The 25,501-nt window shown below is 35.9% G+C and overlaps 1 protein-coding gene across 3 annotated transcripts in view; it reads right to left on the minus strand.

Annotated features, from left to right (window-relative positions):
• Positions 1 to 814: 814 nt before the first annotated feature.
• Positions 815 to 25,501, minus strand: part of LOC114049731 (serine/threonine-protein kinase MARK1) — a 146,674-nt gene continuing 121,987 nt past the window's right edge. Inside the window, exons 14-18 of one of the 3 annotated variants that reach the window (XM_027871116.1) lie at positions 16,822 to 16,922; positions 12,393 to 12,554; positions 11,326 to 11,577; positions 4,087 to 4,131; positions 815 to 1,500 (exon numbers count right to left, since the gene is read on the minus strand). In XM_027871116.1, the coding sequence (XP_027726917.1) occupies positions 1,146 to 1,500; positions 4,087 to 4,131; positions 11,326 to 11,577; positions 12,393 to 12,554; positions 16,822 to 16,922 (915 nt within the window). In that variant the 3' untranslated portion in view covers positions 815 to 1,145. Of the gene's footprint in view, positions 1,501 to 4,086; positions 4,132 to 11,325; positions 11,581 to 12,392; positions 12,555 to 16,821; positions 16,923 to 25,501 lie in introns of those variants that run through there. The other 2 variants (XM_027871115.1, XM_027871117.1) reach the window with 2 other exon arrangements.

Below are 25,501 nucleotides of genomic sequence, written 5' to 3' on the forward strand. Positions count from 1 at the left end.
AGGAATTGGGTAAAATATTAAACACAAACATGGGAACAAATTGTACGACCACATACGCATAAATCAATGATCCACTGTTATAAACAATGCTCAAAAGTCTCTTAGGTAATCTCATGTATCATGGTGGCTGGAAATGGTGGACGATGGATAGAGAAGAAAGAGAATAGGTGTCAAACGTTCCAAACGCCAGTTAATTCCTGAGGTGGCATTATTTCTTAACTGATGCATTGGTCAACACTTCAAAAATGAGTTTGTGCTATGAAACAGTACCAATATTTATTACATTTCCACAAACTGGTATTTGCAGTATTCTGAAGGCAGCGAACCTAACTCATATTGTACATCATGATAATCAAAGGGGAGATCTCTTATTCTTAGTTTTCCTGCTACGTTTATCTGTGGGCTAGGAGAAAACACTTCAAAGTTCTTAAGAAATTGGACCTAAGTTTAATTTTTTTCTCCAGCACCTCTTAGCCCAAGGCAAAGCTACAACTTGTTTTTATTTATTTCTTTAAATTCTAACTGCCAACACTGTAAACATTTAAAAAAAATTTTTAAACTAATCCTTGCTCAATAACAAGGATAAGAGCAAACATAAGCAGGTACAACTCTGTGTACAATAAAAGCTGACTCATCAAGTGCTGATTTAAATGTATATTTGATTTGTAAGTTATTAAAAAAAAGTTCATGCTACAATTGTAAAGACTATTTTTGTGCACTTTAATTCTGGACACAATTTTCAAAAATGCATGATGGAGGTAAGAATTTAAAAAACTCACCAAAATGTAAATAACAATTTCAACTCAAAGCATCAAACATATATTTCTGTGCAGAAATCTAGACGACTATACAAGATCTTTTTTTAAGCAATTATCTTTTTTATTATACAATTCTATGAACATAAAATGAACAGAATACTCAATTTACTTACCTGTACATGTGAACATAACATTTTTAGCTACAGTTATTTAATATAATTCGTACTGATTTTAATTTTACAGTTCATAACTATGTATAACCTTATTGCAATAAGGGCAATTTCTACAGGGGGAGTTTCACAGGCCAATCACATTAGGCATTATCAGTACATTCACAAATTGGAGATCATGTATGCATCTTCCCTGATCCTGTAAATTTAGTTTTCTCTATAGTTTAAGCTCATTTGCAATTTTGGATGCAATGTTCTTAAATGCAATAGAAGTCCCAGATATTCTTTTGAAACGGACCCCATTAAGTGACAAGCGAGGCAACTTGCAGACTTCCATCTCCCACTGAACAAGGCTATCTTGTCTGGCATCTCCGTGAACACAGAAGAGCAAAAACTTCTCCTTTTGTTCATAATCACAGTTATTTGCATCTAACACTTTTCGGATCTCTCTCATCATATCATTGGGGTCCATGGAACTAGTAGTCTTCATACTCCAAGTGAACCGCAAAGAACGTGGCTTGGAATCTTTACTATCCTCTTTTTCTCTTTCCTTTGGCTCCCCAGAAGTACTTCTATGAGGAAAAAGGTAAAAAAAAAAAAAGCCCACCCAACAGTGAAATTAATACACACAAAAACATGTTTAAGTTTCCACATTTAATAAAACTGTGCACAATGCAGACAATACAAAGGTAACTACAGACAAGTTAATAGAATTACTATGAAGGCACAGTTACCTGAGCCCAACATTCTGTATTGACTTACATTAATATCTGAAAGGTTTTTAAAAGAGTACATATTACCAAAACAATGAGTCTATGGGATACTATTCTGAAATATTAACTATACTCAAAAAACAGAAGGGGACACTTGTTTCATTTCCTTCTCCATTTTCTTTGTATATACATACATAATACATACATACATGTAGGTTTATATATGTGCATGCATAATCTATGGAAATGACATAAATTTTACACACACACATAAAATGGGAAGAATATTCTAAATATATGTATGCAAATGATTTTAAAAGGTGCATTACATTTTTCTTCTCTCCAATTAATGCTTTGTTTTGTTCTGTTTATTGGCAGAGGAAGGGGGAAGATTAATAGAACCTGGTGGGTAATCATAGGCAATGTGAAAGGGACAGATCAAGGCAAAGTAAGAGTCTTGAACTACAACCATCTCATTGAATTCTGAAATATGATATTTGTCTCCAGAAGATATATTTCAGATTACAGAAAGGTTCCAAGATAATTTTTATATTTGTGATGTAGAAAATAAGGTAACTGGACTGATGAATAATAAAATATCAAAATAGAAATGTTGGGATAGTAACTTCTCAACCAACCTTTAAGAAAACGGTTTGACAAAAAATAATATCACCTGAAAAACATTTTATATTTTAATAATATATACTAGTATAATCATATTTCAAGACCTCAGAGCTACTAATGCTCTGCCACTTATGTAAATTAGAGGAAAAAAAGGGAAAAATATAAAGTAGATAAAAAATTATCCAAAGAATGTTAAATAATCATGGAAGCTAATTTTTTCAGTCCTCTCTTTAGTACTTGTCTTGAACTTGTACAATTTACAATAACTCAAATATATCTAAAACTTGAATATTTGCAAGAACAAATGTCAACCTCACAATTAGGAGGCAGCTAGTAGAGCAAGCTATTACCATCAGTATTGGTGTTATTACTACCATTTTTTGAGTAGAGACTGAGGCTGCAAGGTTAAAACACTTGCTCACGGTCACACAGTTCATCAGCTCAGGGCTGGGACACAAAGTCAGCCTTTTCTCTGAGATATACCACTTCAAAGGAAGTGAATCACAGGTTGCACAGAAACAGAAACATTTCTATACTTAAACTATAATAAATTCTTTCCCTAAAATAGCATACAAAACAATATTCCTGTTTTTCTAACAGAAGCATCACTCATAGAGTAAAAAGGAAAACTAAGTATTAAAAATTGTATGAAAAAGATACAATAGGAATGCATTTTGTACATTCTGTGTGACTGCATCATTATAAAAAGAATCAAATTAACAGTAGCGATGCCTGGCAAGATGCTTTAGTACTAGGGTGGGGGGGTGGGGTAAGCTTAATAGTGTAGAGCACAAGAGGGGCTGAAAACTAAATTGCTCCATGTTTATTTAATAGGCTAAAGAAAGGCAACCAGATTTCTCTCCTCCCCTCTCCCACCCTTGCCCTCTACCCACAGAGGCAGAGGTATCTCAGAGCATTCAGAAGAAGGAAAACACAGTAGAAGGACAGCATTTTAATTTCAATAACCAAAACATAAAACTAGTATACTTTTTAAAGAAGGTTTATTTGGGGGGCAATGCTCAAAAAAGCATGTTCAAAACTCATTAGTTTTTGCTTCTAGTAATCACTTTAAATGTAGTAAAAATCCAAGGTGTGTGTTCAGCCAGTCAAACACAGTTTGATGCTAAGCTACTTATCAAGAGTTTAAGATTTAATTTCCAATCCTGAACACTTCCTAATAAAAATATAATGTAATATGCTTATTCCTTAGTTCTCCCATGAGCCAAACAGTTGTATAAATACTCACATAATTCATATACTTCCATGATTAATAAGTATGGTATAAGGGTCCCAAACGCCCCATCAAAATTTTATGTGCTGAGAGCCTTTGAGCCAAAGCACTCTGGCAAGCTGAACACCCATCTGGAATTGAAGACTAACATTACAGCTCCTTACATATTTGCTTATTTCAAATGTTTGGATGTTCTGAGTTCTATGCTCTGTTTTATATGACTTGCATTAATTTTAATTGCATTACTTTTAATATAAGAAAAACAATTAATGAGTTTAATAAGAATCTAATGAGTTTATTTTTACTGTGAACATTTTAGAATACAGAAATGCTGCTTCTTTATAAAGTATACACTTCAAGATACTGTTTGGAAAATATAAAGAATTAAGTATAAGTTTTTTTTCAAAGCAATAGATTTCCGGGGAACAAAGAAAAGCCCACCCAAACATAAACTTTTAAATATACAAAATAATATCTAGCCCATTGGTTTTTATAATTTCATTTTATGAGTTTCTATTACATATTTAAGAAATTGAGTTTTCATACACAGGGCCCTGGCAGCGAAGTATTAATTAATAGTGGCTCCTCACCTTGAGGTGTCAGTTCTGCCACTGGCTTCGCCTTCACTTGGATCCCTCAAAACAAAGTTAAGGTGGAGAGTCAATGATAAAGGTGAAAAATAAATTCAGAAAACCTACATCTAAAATGATGTTAAAATAACTTTTTGTTGAGAAAACTTTTAGCATTACAATTGTTCATCATTACCAACCTGATATTAGGTTTCAGTTTTATTTCATCATACTCACCAAAACTAACATTTATTGAGCGTCTACTGGGTATTTATCACTGATTAAAGTTGTTACAGTGAAACCAGTTCATTTATATTATCTTCCAATTACTCAACCAAGATATATGGTAAAAAACAATTTTTAAAAAATTCAAGCTAAAGTTAGAATGATTTTAAAGTTAATAGCCACACTTGACAAAATTTATTATTAAATGTAATTCTAGTAGCCGCTCAATTTAGAAATTAAGTCTTACAATATGATTGAATTATCTTTGTAGTCGGATAAGAGCTTTTTATATGTGTATATATACATATATATTTCAACACAACACATATTAACATCATTCTTTGAAAAGTAATAAAAAGTTTATTAGAATTTCACTCAAAATGTAGTACACACATTTTAAATGATTTGATCTGGTAGAAATATATAGTAAGTAGACAATGAATAAACATATAAGAAGTTGCATTCATTCTACTATAACAGAACCTTAGGTACCTTCAACACTGATGGGATGTGTGTGCATGTGCACACGTATATGAACACATGTGCATATGTATTTAAGATCTCAAAATATTTGCTCAATCAGGTTTTATCTATAAATCCATCCTGGAAAAGTATGTTAAATAAAACCAAAGAAACCCTTCTTTTGAACTTAACTATGAAAATACTAATAAAATCTTAAATGGTTTCATGATTGTCAAAAACAATTAAACCCAGAAAAACCTGCAGAGAAATTGATTATTAAGCAATGTTAAATTATCACTAGATGACATGTAGTGGGATTACAAAACAACTGGTCAAATGAAACTCTGAATTTAAAAATTCAGTTGGTGCTTTACCTTACTATAGAAAATGCTGTTGTAGAGATATGTAGAAGTCTATAAACCATTTTGGTTCATGGGTAAGTTGACTTACCAAACATAAAAGCGTATAAGTCTAATGGTGGGAAGGAAGAACTGAATTTTTATGCATAATTCAAGTTTTGTACAATAATCATTGTTCTGGAAGCTTAGAGGCAGTAGAGCATCTTTTCAACTCTACTTTCTCATCCATGGCTATTCAAAATAGCAGTGGACATAAAACAGAGTTTTCCATGACTGTTGTTTCAATCTGTTGCTGCTAGGAGTAAGAGCTGGGAGGTATCCTATCAAGTAGCTGCTTTGAATAGTCATAATATGTAGGGAAGGGGCTAGGGAGACACTTGGTTCACTAGTTACACATGGGAATTGGGGGAAAAGAGAGCTCAGCTATTAGGACATCGAACACAACACCATTTTAAGGGCTTATATTTTGTTTGCTAATGCTGACATAGATGATAAACGAACTTAATAGTTTATTTGCTAATCACAGTGTACTGTATTATTCAATCAAAGTGCTAGAAAAATTTACCAACTGTCATATTGTCAATTACCATGTGATAATTGTAGAATTAAATAAATTTGTTAAAGCTTTTTGAAAGATTTCTAGAGACAGACATTTCATAACTACTTTACACACAAGCAAACCTTTAACCTGAAGTTTAAAACTATCTTCCTTTGTACTGTTACGATGCTCCACAGGCTGGTACAATCCTTAAAATAGTCATATTTTGAAGACAGTTATTAAGTTGGTCTTTCTCTTTTGCCTTCCCAGTCTTAATTACTTAAACTTCTTTAACTTTTCCTCAGAAATCTGATTTTTCACTTACTGGTCCTTTGTACCTTGACTTTACTGGTTCTCAAAGATTGTAAAACACTCCTTAGTTTTCAAGTGGTACTAAAAATTGGCCCTGGCAACTGAGTATGCCTATTTCTGCTGCTAATCACATGGAAGTTTTTGTGTAGGGATTAATTTCTTCAGATTTGAGAGATAACAAAGAAAGGAAGTCTACAGGAACAAGAAATATAGGGAGGGCCACAGGAGTATGAAGGACTGAAAATCTGAGAAAAAAACTGAACACATAGAATTATGGGGCTGGAATACATGCATACTACACACTTTTGAGTTTGTCTAGTCCATACCAATGCCATGTGAATGTTCTTAATACTACAAATGGAGAAGATCAATTAATTGTGCCCTATTCCGTCACTGACTCAGGATTATCAGAGGTCCTATTCCTGCACTAAACTCGATGTTTCAGCATCGCCTCTACCACAGTACAATGTTGAGCTGCAACTTCCAACTACCAAAATGCTGCATGAGGGAATACGTCTCCATGAGGATGTGCAGAAGGTAAGATGCCGTTGTGTTTGTTAGGTGATTCTACACATGCAAACAGTTCTACAGAGCGAGATACAGCTTTAATGGTTCTTCTTCAACAAAGTGTCTTCCAGGCAAATGTTAAGATTTTACATGATTTTTGATAGATGCTACACAGATAACACTAATGAGACAGAAAACCCTCCAGTTATTAATATCAAGTGAGGCATAAAACAGGGAGACACAGGCTTTTTTTTTTTTAAGGCAATTGGGGTTAAGTGACTTGCCCAGGGTCACACAGCTAGTAAATGTCAAGTGTTTGGTCTGAGGCCAGATTTGAACTGAGGTTCTCCTGGCTTCTGGGCCAGTGCTCTATCCACTGCACCACCTAGCTGCCCCAGCACAGGCTTCAACTGACAGAGGACAATTAGAGTAGAAAGGGAAGAGGTATTCCCTATAGAGAAGGTCTTCCTGATGCTTCTGTTTGTGGATGATATTATGATTATTGCATCAAGTCCCAGAATATAGCAGAGTCTCCTAAATGAAATCCATAATAACGCAAAATAATTCAACCTAACCTAACCATACAGGAAAAAAAAAAACAAATAAATGAAGAATCCCTCTTTAGACTATAATATGCAATTGGATGGAAAAGCTATAGAACTAGTTCACTGGGACATACAGATTTTAGAAAGATGCAGTAGACGTCCAATGAATTAAGCCTAAAACAGAATAAGAGGAAATTAGATGTCATTTGAAAAATTGCAGAGTACTTTCAATGACAGTAAGTTTCTCTTGTAAAAAAAACTCACCCAATCTTTTTAATATAAATATTCTTCTGGTGATTTTGTATTGATGTGAATTATGGAATATCACAATCTCTAAGGAATAAAAATTGCAGGTCACCCAAAGGTAGGCAATGGAGAGACACTTGGTGGACATAAATAGACTAAATTAAAATACCAATGATAAAATGCATGAGAAAAGTGGTGTTAAAGACACTAAATGGATATATGACCAGAAAGAGAGGAGTCAGTCATTTAATGACAGTGAGTAATAACTAGCAGACAACTGAATCCTCTCTGGGTAACCCAAGTAATGCTGAGATCTGGAATAAGCCCTCTACATGTTTTATGGATTTCCTATTAGGAGAGGCAGGGAGGGAGCCAGGAATGGATGAGTGTTGTATAAGATGAAAAGGTAGGGATGAGTTGCAATCTGCATCTGTTGAAGGCGTACCAGATCAATGAACTCACTGATGCACTAAAGTACTGAGGGACACAGAAGGTACTATGGTTGTTCTAGACCTCATTATAAACTGATTGAATACAATAAATACAACATCCATATGTCTATTATGTGCAAGGTACTGTGCTAGGTTCTAGGAATGCAAAACCAAAATGGAAACTAGTCCCTGCCCTCAAGTAGTTTATCTTTTACTGCAGGTGAAGGGACACAGAACAGATACAAAGAAAAATGAATACAATATAATTTGAGGAAGGAGAAAATACTAACAACTCGGGGGACCAAGAAAGACTTCTTATAGAAGATGAAACATGACTTGAGCCTAAGCTAAGGAGGAGAAGCAGAAGAGAAAGGGCAAGCAAGATGGGCTTTGTAAAGGTGGGAGATGGAATGACAAGCTGGGGAAGGAGCAGGTAGGTAGGTCAGCCTGGCTGGAACAAAGAATGAGTAAAGGGAAGTGATACGAAATAAACCTTGAGAAGTAAGTTGGAGTCAGATTAGAAAGGGTTTAAATGCCAAGCTGATGAGTTTGCATTTTATCCTATGATAAATTAAAGAACTATTGAAGATGCTTGATTAGGCTTGAGCTTTAAGAATGTTATTTTGGTAGCTGGGAACAGTATAAATTAGAAGGGGAAGAGATTAATAGTAAGGAATCTTATTAGAAGGCTATTAAAATAGTCTAGGAGGGAGGTGAGGAAGGCCCAAAGCTAGGGTAGGCTGTGCACCTGGGGACAAGGTCATGTAGGCAAGAAATGCAATGGAGGCAGAACTGACATTGACAGCTATTATATAGAGGTTCATATCTTGATATTGTTTCTCTTGTAGGCTTCATTGTGACTTCAGTGAACTACATTAATTCCATGCCAACTGGATAGTTATACATTTTAAAAATCTATCTTCTAACTTGAAGTATGTATAAAAGTTTGGGAACCAGGTAAGTGCTTTTAATTTATCATGTTAAAGGCATGAAAATGACTCTTTACAGAAGACTGAATGAATAGCAGTCTTTTTCCTACCCTTCACAAAAAGCCCAGGAGAATAATACTTACTAAAGTTCTTTTAAAAGGAAAACACTTAGTTTTAATACTTAAATATAATACTTAAATAAGTAAATAAATTTAATACTTAAATAAGCAATTACTTAAATCCTTTAAGAATTACTGTTAAAAGGAAAAACACAGGGGTGGCGCAGTGGATAGAGCACTGGCCCTGGATTCAGGAGGACCTGAGTTCAAATGCGGCCTCAGACACATAACACTTACTAGCTATGTGACCCTGGGCAAGTCACTTAACCCCACTGCCTAGCCAAAAAAAAAAAAAAAAAGAAAAGAAAAGAAAAGAAAAAGAAAAAAAAAGAAAAAAACACAGAGAATTTTAAAAGTCTATAAAGACTCTCATTTGAAAAATGAGGAAAAGAAGGTCCAGGAAGATCATGCGATACACTAAAAGTCACACAAATAATTAGTGGCAGAGACATGCAAGTCTCCAAACTCCTAGACCAATGCTCCTTTGATTACTCTATGCTGCCTGTGATAAAGTCATTGTCATATAACAAAAATATAAGAAAAATGTGTTGTACAGTGCTTAGTGTACAATCAGGAATCAAGTTTTTTTGGTTTGTTTGTTTTTACCTGTTCTAGTGTTTCAGAATTGCCCTTCTTATTTAGACTTGTGTCCTCTCACTTCCTTGCATATAGTTTGTATTTAATATTACATGTATAACTGCTGCTTCTTCACAATAGAACATAAGCTCCTTAAGAGGAGGCATTGTCTTTTTGCATATTCTAACACAATGCCTGGCACATATGAGACACTGAATAAATGCTCAGATGAATAAGGAAATCAGTGGGGCAGGGGGGTGGGGAGAGGAAAAGATGGAAGAGAGAGGAGGAAGGGAGAGGAAGGAGAGAGAAAGAGAGGGAGGAGAAGGGAAGAGAGAAAGAGAAAGATATTATTTTTTTTTTCCCTTCAAAGAGATCTCATTTTGGGGATAAAACTGAAATTTATGTATATGGAAGCTTACAGTCATACCTATATGGTTCTAGAGGCACTTTCATTCTCACTCCACATGTTGAATACGGTCTACTGAATGCTGAGACATCACTTTTTGATTTCTTTACCCATTCATTAGACCCAGCCTGGGGAACAGTGGGAAGGGATGAAAAATGTTTCCCTGGCATTTTTGGTTCTCAGTCCTTTTACACCGCACTGGATGTGACCACAGAATTTTAAAAGTTCAGAGCTAGGAAGGGATATCAGAGATCACCCAGTTGGATTTCCTCATTGTATAGATTAGCAAGCTGGTATAAAAAAGGCCATAGATTAATACTGACACAGTACATAAAAATCTCCAAAATCAGATCAAGGCTAAGGAATGTAACTATCCCACCCTGCCTTCCTTCCATACATTCCTTTGACTGATCTTTATGGCTTCTTAAACCAGTCATTCAAAGATGCTCCTGATGTGTAAGCATGTCTAACTATGTGTCAGGGTGTGTCAAGGCAAGGTAAAGGGGTAGAGGAGGGCCAAAGAGAGCCAGTTTTAAGGGACCACCTAGCCCTCTAACCTCTCATGACTATGCCCATAATTATTTTTGAAAAGCAAGATTCCAAATTTAAGCATGGCTCTAAGGTATAGGGAATGATTCTGAAAACTCCTGTGCTTTATATAAAGAAGTTAATTATGTGGTGTGGAGATTGGGAGGGGAAAGGCATCAGTCCCAACTTTACTAAACAAAATTTAAAAGGACAGAGGCTATTATAATCATCCCCCCAAAGCCCTTCTAAAACATAAGGTGGCAAACCAAACTAATTAAAATTTAATGTTGATATTATAGCTAGGACATTGATTTTGGATAGAAAAAAACTTAAAACTCAGTGGTTGTGTTCTGTGGTGCTTTGTATATATTTATAGTATGTTGGAGTCCCTTTTATAATTAAAATGTTCAGTACAGTTTTTCCATTTTATAGGAAACAACATAATTTTTACTATTTTAAATGGATTGTAGAGGTTTTTAGTCACTATATCTACTTTTATGATGCATTTTTATTGTACCATAACTTATCTGATTCCTTTACAGAATTTTTATACACAGAAAAAATGATACAGGATAAAGTACACAATTACTTGTGGAGAAAACATAAGGATAACATAATTTTAAAGGCATAAGAAAAACATCTAAAAATTATCTTGAATAATAATCATAGAAGTGGACAAAGGAAGTTTGAAAAGAAACTAGAGAACTGAAATACTTTCTTTTTTCTAATTTATGCTAAATGTACACATTTTCAATATTCTGTGGTCAGTACTACCTGTTAAAACAGAGGGAAGAAGTACACATTTATGCTATATTTCTATTAGACATTTTCTTTATTCTATCTTTTTTTGTAGTTAATTTTTTTGCCTTCAATTAGCTTGATTTCATTTCTATTTAATGGGTTTCTTTTATGCTGAAAATTTCATTTAAAAAACTTCTACAAAAGACTGTGGCATTATAATATTCCTGTGAAAAATCACCATGCTATACAAATTCTGCTGACAAAAGTTCATTTGTGTTTGATTCCCTATACTAAAAATATAAAACATAACTATAACAATATATTGGTACTGACCTGCGAACAAACTTGGAAGTTATTTTGCTTATTATACCAGTTGACGTCCCCCTTCTGGCATGTGAAAATGTACCAGTTTCATGTGATGGTGAAGCAGGTGGTCCATTATAAGTAGCATTACGTCGTTCTCGGAGCTGTTCACCATGAAAAGTACTTCGACTTGAACTCCCACGAGGAAAACGGGTTCGGTCTGGTGTAGCAGCACTAATACTATGAGCAGATGGGGAAGCAGCAGGAACTCTCTGAGTTGTACTGCTGGGAAAAATTAAGATGCTATTCAGGTTGACACAGAAAAATCATTCACTCAGGAGTCATACTTGAAGCTAGAAGGAAAATATGCAGAGCTTTCCTTTGGCATTGATTTACTCTTCTCATTATAGATGTGAACTATGGATTGTTTTTCTAGTCAGAGATGATCTCATTTTTAGGAATAACTTTTAAAATGAAATATCTTTTGAATGCTTTTCATTAGATTATTAAAAATCCTCAATCATTTAAATATTAAGAAAATGCAAAGCTCAAAACATTCAACCGTAGTACTCTTACTTTGTAAAATACATAAAAGGCATAATAAACCTTTCAGCTCTAGGAGTGCTAAGTCCATGACAATGTCCATATATTAAATTATTCTAATTAAAGCTTTGTAGAGGTAAAAACAAACAACCCCCCCACACACACACACTGCTTTACTCTAAATACAACTACTCATTGTAAATTTAGGTCTTGATGAATAAATATCAAATGGCTATGTGTTAACTAACCTAATATCAAATAATTAAAATGCTCATGGGTAGAAAGGCAACATTCTTTAAACAAACTGGACAAAAGAACAATACTGGCATCACAGAGTTACACTGTTTTAAAACTAGAAGGCACCTGAGAGTGTGGAGCATAATTCTCCCTTCCTCTTATTTTTAAAGAATAAAGACCTAAGGAGCAGGAGATTAACAGCCATGCCTAAGCAGTAAGTGGTAGAACTCTAATGACAATCCAGACACTCTTGCTCCCTGATGTATGGCATTCTATATTTCATAAAAAAAGGAAATGGGATGCACACAGTACATTACCCTGGTCGATAGTCAGTGCCATCTTTGATGGTTGGCAATGTGACTTTTATGGGGTGGCCAGAGGCAGACATAGACTTCTGGTGTCGAGGCCGTGTCGACGGTGCAGCAGAAGTGATGGCAGATCCTGCAGAAGATGTGCTAGTCACAGACATTTCTGTCAGACTTTGAGCACAAGTCATCAGGAAAGCCATGGGAATATAAAAAGGAAAACAAACTGAAATTTGCCTCAACTAAAGAATGAGATTTCTACAGATAAACCAAACAATAAAGGAATTAAACATTTTAGAGAAATTAACCATTATTTATGACTAATACAATATCATTAATGCTGTTCCAGCTAAAAGTATGCTGCATAAATTTTCTCACCAGTTTCCATGGAAAAGTGTTGAGTAGGTTATGAAGTTATTTTTGTTGCTTTTCAATGGATTCAAAAATAAAGGATGAAGTAATGGATCAAAGACTTTTTTTCTTGTTAAGACTCAAAGTTTAGGATATCTTATTGAGGTTACTAAGAATAGAATAATGAGGAGCACTAAGCTGGTAAAAATAAAGTCTCCAGCAATAAACATCAAAACACCTTCATTAATTATCAATTAAAAGATAGACTATTATAGTGGAAGGGATTTTTAGAGATCAAGTCCCTGCTTTCCTAATTCTCATATTATACAGATGTGAAAACTGTGGCCTAGATAGTAAAAGAAACAGCCTGACTGAAGTCCTATAACTGGGAAGGAGAAGAACTGATATGACTCCTAATCATTATATGAACTTACAAATAAGAGTCTGACAGCCAAGGACTAGCTACAGTACAGAGAATTTAATAACACTGAAGACTCCCACCAGCTTCTTGAAGTGTCCAGGGGCAATAAAGGCAGAGCAATCTGGTGAATCAAATGCTGGATATGGAGTCAGAAGATATGATTTTGACTCTCACCTCAGACAATCACAGTACTAACCACGTGATTTGGCAAATCAACAAGTCTCAGCTTCAGGCTTCTCCTATGTAAAATGGGGATGATAACAGCATCTACTTTGCAGGGCTGTTTTGAGGACCAAATGAGATAATGTAAGTAAACTTTTTTTTTTTTGCTAGTCAATGGGGTTAAGTAATGTGCTAGTAAGTGTCAAGTGTCTGGTCTGAGGCCAGATATGAACTCAGCTCCTCCAGACTCCAGGGCCAGTGCTCTACCCACTGCACAACCGAGCTGCCCCTAAAGTGCTTTTTGAATCTTAAAGCTCATTACATATCGGCTATTATTACTATTGGAACTAAGGAGGATAAAACACCTCTACCTCCTTATTCTTTATATTTGATTTGTAAAGTGGTCCAGTCAATTCTACCAAGTCACTTCAATAACCATTTACTAAGCATTTACTATGTATAGAAGGTGCATTTTCCTGGCCTCAGTCTCATTAATGTTAAGAATTTTGACTTGGTATTGATGGTTTCTCATTGAGTAAGTGTGAAATTCTTTCCCCAAAGTTAATTCTTTAATAAGCTAAGCCTCCCTTTCCTTGTGCTGGATACACACCACGTTAAGTAAGAATAATTAATGTCAGATCATGCACTTGGGATATACCCTTGGACTTGCTCTTTAAAAGGAAGAACAGAGACATAAGAAACAGAGAAGGGCTAATAGGTCAGATGAAAAAAGGCCAGTCGGACTTATGTGGATTAAGATATCTGGAGGGAAGCCTGCAAAATCACCTAGGTACTGCCTGGCACACAGTAAGGTTTAATAAATGCTTTATTTAATCCAATCTAATGCACTTCATGGTAGCACCATAAGTTTGTAATACAGATATACTGAGTTAGGTCTCTATGAATTGATGAGTTATTGGATCCCTCTGTCAACCTGTTCCTTCAGTCTGCCCCACTTTCTGGAGTCCTGCCCTGTAGAAAATTCCTAACAACAAGGGCTATTCAAAACTGGAATGGGTTACATCACATGGTAGAGGGTTCTCTCTCATTGATGGTCTTCAAGCAAAGGCCAGATGACACTCGCCAGGTACGCTGCAGAAATGGTTCTTTTTCCAGTACAGGTCAGACCAGACAGCTGTTCAAGTCCTTCCAAATCTGAATCAATCAGTCATTTTTAATGTGGTATCAATGGGGCAACCTAGAACCTATCAAGACTTCACAATTCATCATAGAGTTAAGCTCATTAAGGGAATTTTAGAGAGACCTCATCAGTACCACAGTCAAGCCATTATTGGTAGGAAAGAGAGGAGAATGGTTTTTTTTAATCCTCATTATATAGGAAAATCTCATGGAGGACCAAAGTCCTCCTCCATGGCGGTGACGAAGACTGAGGATTATGCTTAAATGTACCCAGTATGGCCACCACTATAAAGTCCTTCTCTGATGTTTCATCATAGAGTCCCTGAGTCATCTCTGAACACAAGAGGGAAAGTCTTTGAGTACTGGCCCAGTGACAGAATGATCACTATGTTAACTTCTGGGTGATGAATTTCTTGGTCTTAGCAGCTCCAGAAGGCCATCTATGAAACTGTAGAAGGGCGAGAAGCACTGTGCCAGGATGGTGTGGGTGGAGGGGGAGATTAGGGAAAGGGGAATAAAAAGATACACAGGATACTGTTCCAGTTTTCAAGGAGGTCACAATATATTTTATTTCCAGTTTATAGGAAAAGAAATTGAAATATGGAAAATGAAATGCCATTAAGTCAATGATAGAAGAGTAAATAGAATTTCATTAGATTTGGACTAATGATCCTTTTAACTTGCACTGATAAGTATTCACAGAATTTTAGAATTTCAGAGTTGGAAGGGACCTTGGTGATCCCTTAGTCTGATCTCATTTTACAGGTTGGTAAACTGAGACCTAGAGAGTTGAAATAAAGTTGCCAAGTGGCGACAGGTATTGATATGGGTCTTCTGATTCTGAGTGCAATGCTCTTTTAGTATACAAAACTATTTTCTATAACTTATGTAACATCCCCCTCCCCCCCCCAAAAAAATCACAAAACAAACAAAACCCACTGCAGTAGTTAGCTTTTAAAATGACTTTTGGGGCAGCTAGGTGGTACAGTGAATAGAGCACCAGGCTCTGGAGTCAGGAGGAACTGAGTTCAAATCCGGTCTCAGACCAGACACTTGACACTTATCAGCTGTGTGACTGTGGGCAAGTCACTTAACCTCAACTGCCTTGACAAAAAAAAAAAAAAAAATTACTTTTAATTATGCCTAATTATTAAAAACAACCAAACAGCAGTTGGATTTTAAAATTACTGCTAATTATACCTAATTACTAATAAGAAATTACTATTTTACTAATGTTGGGGGTAAAAATTAGTTGAAATACTGATTTTATGCCAACTTTTATGTAAATAAAAAGTAAAATCCTTAGCATTCGTATTCATTAAAACTTAGAAATACTTTCATTCTCATTCAATAAGGAAAATAAAGAAAAATATCATTCAAATTATGATCATTCTACAAAGTTGTGTTTTGAGACATAATAGAAACATAGTTATTTAAATAAGCAATAAAAAGTGGCACAGGTTTTAGGGTCTAACAGCTATTTACTAAGCTTTGCCTTGATTTTCTATTATTTATTAAAAAAAACTTCTCTTTTTAGGAGACGAAATATTGTCTCTAAGGTTCCCATAAGGATTTCATTCTTTCGAATATGGAAGCAGCAGTGTCTTGGGAAAAATGGATAGGAAATTGATTTAATATTTTACTTTCTCTTTCTTCTAACAATCCTACACTTCATGCTTAGAAAAGAATGACTATACACGAGTTCTGGAAAGGGAAAACACAAAGGGAGAGAAAAGTGGGATTGAGAAGGGAATAAGAAAGGAGAATAAGTAGGAGCAAGAAAGAAAAGAAGAGCTGAACTAGAAAATAATGGAACAAGAGGAAAAAAATGGACAGAGAACATAAGAAAAGTGATTACTGTGGAAGGAAGGAAAAATCTAAAGAAATAGTCAGAGGTGCTGCATAGTTGGAGGAGGGGGAGATATACTAAATTCGACTGTAACCTTGGACAAGAAATGTCATTTCTCCAGGACTCAGATTCCTCATTTTAAAAATGAGGGGGTTGGATTAGATCATTTCAAACGTCTTTTTCAGCTCTAAATCTATGATCCTATGACCATGGAAATGACTTATCATTTCTGTGACTGTCTCCATCAATATCACCGACCCCTATACCACAAATCTACCACACTGAGCTTCCCTCCCTATCACAGACTCCAGTCAACCAATTTATGTTAATCCTCAGTCTCCATTTGTCCTGTATCTTTTCATAATGCTTGGGCTATAAACTCTCAGTCTACCCGCTATTTATTTCTTCTAATTCCTGTACCATGTCACAGAATGCTACTTACAGAGTTCTAGGAATAGAACTGATCTGGTTTAGTATCAAATTTGCTATGTTACACTAAAACTCAAATTACTTCTTACCTGCTGTCTTTCCCATTCTGTATTGCAGAATAGCGATCTGCAGTCCTTTCACAAACATATGTGTTCCTTCTTGTCATACCACTTCCAGGAAAAACATTGTTCTATAAGAAAGAAAGAAAGATGTGATTTTTCAATTTCTATTAAATTTTGGGAAACTCAGATAATACATAAATTGCAAATTATATTGAAAAAAGTACAGTAAACTTTTAATGAACTAGAACTCTCAATCAATCTGACTTATTTGATTTGTTTTTCCTTTAGTTTTTAGGAGTAAAAAAGCAATTGATAAGAGAATACATTCAAATGAGGGTTTAGGTCAAAAAAGCGAATTCTAGAGTTTACCTTGGTGTCACTTAAATTCATTCCAATCTCCTACACCAGGGGTTAGCAATCTTTGAGAGTAGGAGTAAATGGGGTGTGCTGTGCCAATAATCCTCCCTGACCACATGGCTGTTACCTATCAGCCACTACTTTCTCTGTAAGTCTCTGTGGGTGAATGGAATTGTTAGGTAAGTCAGTATCCCAGGGAGGTGGCTCCTAGGAGTACATGTTTCACAAAGTTCATCAACATCTGATGAGAGATACCTTGATCCTAAGCCTAATCCTCATGGCAGTGAAACAAGTCAATTACAGGCAGCTGGAGGTTCTGGGGTGAAAATGAAAAAAGGGGGGTGACTAGCAGGGCAGGCATCTTTCTGCCACGTGTACACCCACATAGGTTTCTTTGTACAATTCCCAGTCCTAGATGCCATGTTACCCCAAATCTTCTCATAGGCCATCTCTGGTACATGGATCTTAGTCTGCTAATCCCCATCCTACTCCTAACTCTAGAGTACCATATAATGAAAAAGGGTTTTCATAATCATGACCTTATTGCACTTCAAAATTCTCAGTTAGTAAAGGAGGATTTAAGTATGCTTATTATAACATATTCATAAAGACCAGAAAGAGTCCTAATGCATTTTAGAAATACCTTTTTTTAAGCAAGAAGAGATTTTCTACTTAATCTCCAGTTAATTGGAAAATTCAACTAATGAAAACATTTAATTCTCTTAGCATTAAGTTAAGCATGGTTTTACTGCACTTTAAAATAATATAGTCAACTTAAACCAATGTTTAAATATAAGAACTACAAAAATTTATGTTTCTATCACATTGTTCATTCATTACATTTAGTGACTATAATCAACCAGGACATAAGAAAATACACAAGGACAATAGAAACAAAACTGAGTGACTCTTAATCTCAATAGTATATTCACCTAAAAGGAATAACTTCTGGGACTAACTACATCACAAGTGTAAAAAGTAAATGGAATGGAAAACAATTGAAAACAAGCTAAATTTACAAAGGACATTTTTCATATTAAATTTAGATGTATGTGACCCACAGTAAACAATGGCTAGACAATTCTAAATTACATCATGGAGAGATCCATGTAAGTGAGGTGACTGAGATGGAAGCCTCTTGTAACCTCCTACTATACCTTCCTTAAGACGAGGAGATACACTCAAGCAATACAATTTTCCATGTATCAACTTGGAAAAAGCTTAAGACTTTGCTGCTCATAAGGTGATAAGCCCTGAGCGCTTATGTAAGTTGCTCCCTTGGAATCTGGAACTGTACAATAAAAACCTGGGGTTTGCTAGTAAACCTTTCCTTTTTATAACCTTCTTTTCCTAATATTTAATTGGGAAAAAATTTGTCACAATTTCAGAACCTTTTGCTGGTATAATGAAACACTTTCCTAGTGAATGAAACGGTTTCTGCTTAAAAAAAAAAAAGATTCAATTTGTTAAGAAGTTCTCAATGTGATTGTGTGAGAAAGAATCAGTTTCAATTTTGGAGTTCAGAAATACTGTATACAGTGTAGGTGAAATGAATATTAAAGTACAAAATTAATCAGAAGGCTGAGAAAGCTACACTATAGGGCTTTTGTGAGCAAAGTGCTTTCTTTATGAACTTTAAAGTGCTATATATTTTAAAGAAACACTGAACAATTTAAATAATTTCTAACTGCCATCAACCACCAAAAATATATCAAACTAGTGAACCTAACTTCCTCTATTACTTATGAAATGGGCAATTTTAAGTCCATAAAATTTTCCAACATAATGTTCACATCAACTTTTTAGACACAGTGCGATGCCAATAAGCACAGAGATCTGTATATTTGTTTAAAAATTTTGAATTAAATTATATGGGACAAATCATCTTGGTCTATTAGTGTAGAAGGAAACCTGTCATAGCGAATGGGGGCTAAGAGTGGGTTGTCTATGATTTTCTATTATCCTATCAATTTTTTTTTCATAGATTACAGTTGAGAGCAATTGAACACATTTGTTCCATTGCTCAAATTTGGAAAACATTACAGACCTTTTGATATAAGAGTTTCACTAATGTTCTATAATGAAAATTCCTTGCAAAACAAAAAAGGTGTTAATTTGTTAGCAGCTGACACTGTCCTGGAAGGGTTAAAATTTGCTTTATGTGCTATACATACTTTTTTTTGGACATCATTTTATTTAAGCCTGATTAACGTTCAAGAACTGTCCTTATTAATAGTGTCAGCAGTAGTTCTTAACATGAGGTCCATGAACTTCCTCTTAAAAACATTTTGATAACAAGTGTATTTCAATATAATTGGTTTCCTTGGTATCTTATGTATTTTACTTTATAAACTTAAAAACATAATTCTGAGAAAAAGTCTATAGCAGGAATGGGGAACCTGTGGCCTTGAGGCTACATGTGGCTCTCTAGGTCCTCAAGTGTGGAATCCAAACTGCACAGAACAAATCCCCTTAATAAAAGGATTTGTTCTGTAAAACTTGGACTCAGTCAAAAGGCCCCACCCACAGACCTAGAGAGCCACATGTGGCCTCCAGGCCACAGGTTCCCCACCCCTGATCTATAGGCTTAACCAGATGGCCAAAAGGGTCCACAATACAAAAAAAGATTTAGGAACCCCTAGTCAATAGTCTTCATATACTGAAGTTCTGGAAACGTTCTATAGTAATATAAAAAATTATAATTGAAAAAGATCTCTCAGGCATGATGCTAGACATCTTCCTATTTATCTTTTAAAATACTGTTAAATAAATGTGATTTAATTAAAAACTGGCATTTTATTACTACTGCTTTAAGATTTGCTAGGGCTTTATAATCATGATCACATTTGAGCTTCAAACTTTGTGTGATAAATACTATAGGTATATTATTCCCATTTTACAGATGATGAAACTAAGGTTCAGATAAGTTAAGGGACCTGCCTATGGTTACCCAGCGAGCAAATATGAGAGGTGGGATTTGGATACAAGTCTTCCAGACCTCAAATGGAGCATCTACTTCCACACTGCTTCAGCTTAACACTGCTTAATCCCCAAAATATTACCTAGGTACCAATTACGTTTGCCTCAGAGGGAGAGATAAAAACGTGATACAGATGAACCTGATAGGGACTTTTCCAAAGTTAACAACAATATATTAATTGCTGAATCCCATGTCCTCATCCTTCTTAACTTCTCTGTAGTATGACAGTTAGTGTTGACCATCTCCTTCGCCTTGAATTTTCAAGACACTTCTTTCTCCTAGTTCTCATATCTTCTTTCTCCACAACCTCATCACTAGCCCTGGCCGCAATGATCACCTTTATGCAGGATGACTCCTGCACCTATCTATCCAATCTTGGCTATTCCCTTAAACTCCAGTCCTTTATCACCAACTTCCTGTTAGAAAACATCCACTGAATGTCCCATAGGAATCTAACTCAAACATGTCCAAAATGAAATTTATTATCTTCCCTACCCAAATTCAACCTTCCCTTAACTTGCCCTATTTATATTAAGCACAGCATCACCTTTCCATTTACTCAGATTTTTATCCTGGGAGGTATCATTGACTTTTTCTTCTTCACCCCAAAAAGCCAGTTCATAACACCTTGTTGATTCTCCATGCCCACCATGTTTCATATTTGCCCCCTTTCTCTCTCTTCACACAGCTATCACTCTAGCTCAGGTATTCATCATCTCTTACTTGGACTATTACAACAAACTCCTACCAATCTAATCATTCTTAAGCTTCCAATCTTTCCCCCTAATCTAGTTTCCACAGAGCTGCCAAAATAATCTTTCTGAAACATGAATTGGACCACTTACAGTGCCATGTTCAAGAACTTTCTACGGCTTCCTATTGCCTCTAGTATAAAACGTGCAACATTCAGGATAATATCTAAGATAAAATATTAAAGTATCTCATTAGTACCCTCTGCACCTGTGATTCAACCTTTTGACCGGAGGGCAGGGCCATGGGCTCCAGGGCTTCTATTTAAGGTGGGAGTCCAACACAGTCTTCTCTTCATTTCCCACCAATTACACTGCCCTTGAATTTCATGATGCCTTTTTTTCCTCAAAGAAACTCAATGGGTGGAAAATCTTATTATCCTACCTGATTGAATTAGCCTTCTGACTCACATTTCATCAGCATGTTCTGCCCTTCTGATTGCACTCTCTGACTAGAGGACAGAGCCATAGGACCCCCTCCGTTTAAGGTGGGGGTCCAGCACAATCTTCTACCTATTTCCCACCAGCTACACTGCTTTTGGACTTCTTTGGATTCTCATCCTGCCCCCACCCTAGGTGCATTCTCCCTCTCTACCACTCTCCCCTTGCCCACTTTTCACCTTTTGTGTGTCTTCCCCCATTAGTCTGTATCTAATGCCATCTAACGATGGCAGGGACCATCAGACTTTTTATTTGTATCCCTAGGGTTTAGCCCAGCACAATGCCAGGCACTTAATAAATATCTACTGATTATTAACTCCTCAGCTTGGCATTTAAAGCCCTTTACATTCTAGCTTCTGCCTACTAGCCTTTCTTAATTTATAGCACATCCCTCCCTTGCAAATACTCTATGTTCCAGCCAAAATGGCTTACTCGCTGCTGCCTGAACCTGGCATTTCTTTTCTAGCTTCTCAGTCTTGGTACAGGATATTTCTAATACTTGGAACATGCTCTCTTCATCTCTTCTTTTTAGACTTGTTAACTTCCTTCAGAGTGTAGTTCATGGGAAGAGTTTCTGATCCCCTAGTTGTCACTGCTTTTTCTCCTTGCTTCTCAAATCATCATGCAGATACTTACTTGCTTACAGGCTGTATTCATCTCTGCTCCCTCCCTCTCCCTCATTAAAACATAAGCTCCTTTAAGGGTAGAGAGTGCTTTTCTTTTTGTCATTGTAACACCCTTGTTTCCCACATGGCTGCTCTCCTTGACATGACTGGTTCCTAAAAATCTTATCTGCTCTGAATCTGACACCTCAGCATTCCTCCGACTGGAGAGGAAGGACATTGAAGAGCTCCTCCTAGAGCCTCCATTTAAGGGGGGAGCCCAGGGCAGCCATCTCATAATTTCCCATCCAGCTAAAGGAGTTAAATTCTTGCCTCCTGTTCCTCCTCACCCCATCCCCTTTCCCAATTTCTTTTTATGTGTTACCTTTCCTCATTAGATTGTGAATTCCTCCAGAACCCATGCTGCCTTTTGGCTTTTTGTTGTTTGTTTTGCAACCCTACCCCTCAGCAGAATGGTTGGCATATAGCGGTTGCCTAATAAATGTTTACTGAGCAAACGAGTAATGCAACATCCAGCCTAGTGTCTGCATCTTATATGTCCTTAATAAAGGATAGCTGGATTAGAATGGATTATCTTCATTTTACAGTTGAGAAAATTGAGGCAGACAGCAGTTAAATGACTCGTCCAAGGTCACACAGCTAGTATCTGAGGCTGTGTTTGAACTCAGGTCTTCCTGACTCCAGGTTCAGTGCTCTATCCACTGTGCCACCAACCATCTTCTCTTCCCTTCGGTATCTCCACACTGAAAAAATACAGGCCTAGACTAAAAACAGTTTATAGATAATAAAAGCTGATAATTATATGGTATTTTAAGGTTTACAAAGTACTTCACGGTCTTTGTTTCATCCTCCAACATGTTTTAAGAGCAGAGAGAAGAAAGAGATCAAGGACAGTTTGAGTACATCAGCATGGTACAATGGATGAAGGATAGGCGGGATATATAAAGGCTGAAGGGAGAGAGAAGGGTATTTCAGGAAATGGAACTACATAAAGCACAGATGTAGTGTTACACATGGTCTGTTTATGAGACATTAATCAGGGTGAAAAGTGTAGGTCTGGTATTAGGGAGCAGTTAGAAATAAAGCTGGATACATAGGGTGGGCCAAATTCACTTCTATGGTGCTATGGGTACAGGCAGGCAACTGTACTCTGGCTGATATCCAGGTGATGAATATGAGACTTTGCCTAGTATTCCCCAAATACCCTTTAATTTGTTAAGCCCCACATCTTAAAAAAAAAAGCTGTACAAAACAGATTTACAGTTTCATATACAACCCTTTCTTTTGTTTTGTATAGGAAAACATTCATATTTGTTGATATTTGTCAAGAAAAAAGTACCAAGCACCAGTAGTTATACTGTTTCCTGGTGAGTTGAAAGCTGCTTTTTCCCCCTTGTTATATAAAAAATGCTATCCTAATATCATTTTCATAGCTTCACAGTTTTCATATATAATGAAAACAATCTAGTTACTACTTTGTTATAAGTTAATTATAACTATGCTAATATTTAGGTGATGCTATTTTTGTAAAATTCTTGCAAGTACCAAAACTCAATTAAATAAATATTACTATTCATGGAAAAAACCAAGACATTGAATTTTAACTGACTATACATGTTTAAGCATTGCTATCAAGATTCCATCTTTTAATTTTTCCTCCAACTTTTAAACTAAGCTTTATTTTTTTCATAATATGCCGACTGCACTGACTGATTCACTACATATTAGTGCTGTTAGCTGGGTATCCTTACTAGTGCTTGGCAACACTACTATTAATCTCTTGCTGATGACTTGTCACTTCCCATATCTTTCACTTTTTTTTGAGTCTCTAACTTTATTTCCACCCCAATGATTTATACAAAGTAAGCACTTAAACATTTATTTAATTGGATAACCTCAACAATTAACTTTATTGAGATGACTACAGTCATCCACTGTGAGTTCTTATAACCTTCCTCTTCTCTATCTCAAATTCACAATATACCATTATCCATTCTCTCTCTTTATGTCCCTGTCTCAAAGGGAAAAGTATCTCCTTGCCTTGCTATGGTAATGAGTCCAAATGGTCTCATGATCCCATCCCATTCCTACCTCCTCTGAAACCTTGCTCTATCAACTATCCTCAATCAAGCCCTCTCTAACAGCTTTTAAAAAATTCTTCCTACAAAAATGTGGTAACTATTATCCTTAAAAACAAAACAAAACAAAACAGAACTACTTTTCTTTCCTTTCCAGATACCTTTCAAATCTTTCTCTCTAATAATCTTAATCTGTTTCCTGAGATCCAGATTTGCAGTTCCAATTCTTTACTGGACAAATCCTACTTTTTTCAACCAACACCTCAAATTCAACATAGAAAAAATTGTATAAGATCTACAAATTGGACTAGATGGCTTCTGAGCTTTCCTTTGAGCTTAGATATTCTATGAACTTCTCCTAAAAATGTGCCTCTCCTTCTGGCTTCCCTATTTCTATTAACAGGATCCACCATTATCCCAGTGATCCATGCTATAAAAGCTTGAAGCAACTTTTTTACTCGAAAAAAAAAATTTTTTTTTTAAATAAATTTTTTTGGCTACTTCTATGTCTTAATCATCCATTCATTTTTTAAATCCCTAAAAACTTTGTCTTTATTGCTCTAATGAAACTGATCTCCAGAAGAGATTACTTACCATCTAATTATCAAATCTAATGGCCTACTCTTAGTCTTCATTCTCTTTGATCCTTCTGGAGCTTATGACTTGCTGACTGCTCCTTTCTTCTTGAAACCGCTTTCCTTGGGGCTCCATAACTATATTCTGGCTTGTCTTCAAAGCTTTCTACTGCTCTTTCCAGTTACCAATGATCTCTTCATTGCCAAATCCAATGGCCTTTTCTCAATCCTCATCCTTCTTAACCTCTCTGAAGCCTTTGACACTGTGATAACCCTCTTCTTGATAGTTTCTTCTCTCCAGCTTTTCATGACACTACTCTCTCATGGTTCTCCTCTTACCAATCTAATCAATTTTAAGTCTACTCACTGGATCTTCATCCAGGTCCTACCCATCTGCCATGACAGATCAAGTCTGTCCTAGGCCCTCTTTTCTCCTCCCTCTATACTACTTCACTTGGTGATCACATCACAAATTGAATTATCCTCTCTATGATCATGATTTTCACATCTACTTACCCAGTCCTAACCTCTCTATTGACCTACAGACTCTCATCTCCAAATGTCTTTCAGATATCTTGAACAGGAAGGTCTAGCAGACATATTTAACTCAATATGTCCAAAATTAAACTCATTATATTTCTCCCTAAACCATCCCCCTTCAAAATTTCCCTATTGCTATAGAGGACATCATTATCCAAATCACCTAGACTCATAGCCTAGGTATCAACCTTAAATGCCCCACTATTTTTTTCCCCACCCCTTTCCCCATCCTATCTGTTGCTAAGATCTATTGATTTCACCTTTGCAATAACTCTTTCATATGCCCCTCCTCACTTCTGACACAGCCACCACACTGGTACAGGTCCTCCCAGATTACTGCAATAGCCTACAGTTGAGTCTGCCT

This window comes from Vombatus ursinus, unplaced genomic scaffold (assembly GCF_900497805.2).
Source record: "Vombatus ursinus unplaced genomic scaffold, bare-nosed wombat genome assembly UNPS02014798.1, whole genome shotgun sequence".
Classification (NCBI taxonomy): domain Eukaryota; kingdom Metazoa; phylum Chordata; class Mammalia; order Diprotodontia; family Vombatidae; genus Vombatus; species Vombatus ursinus.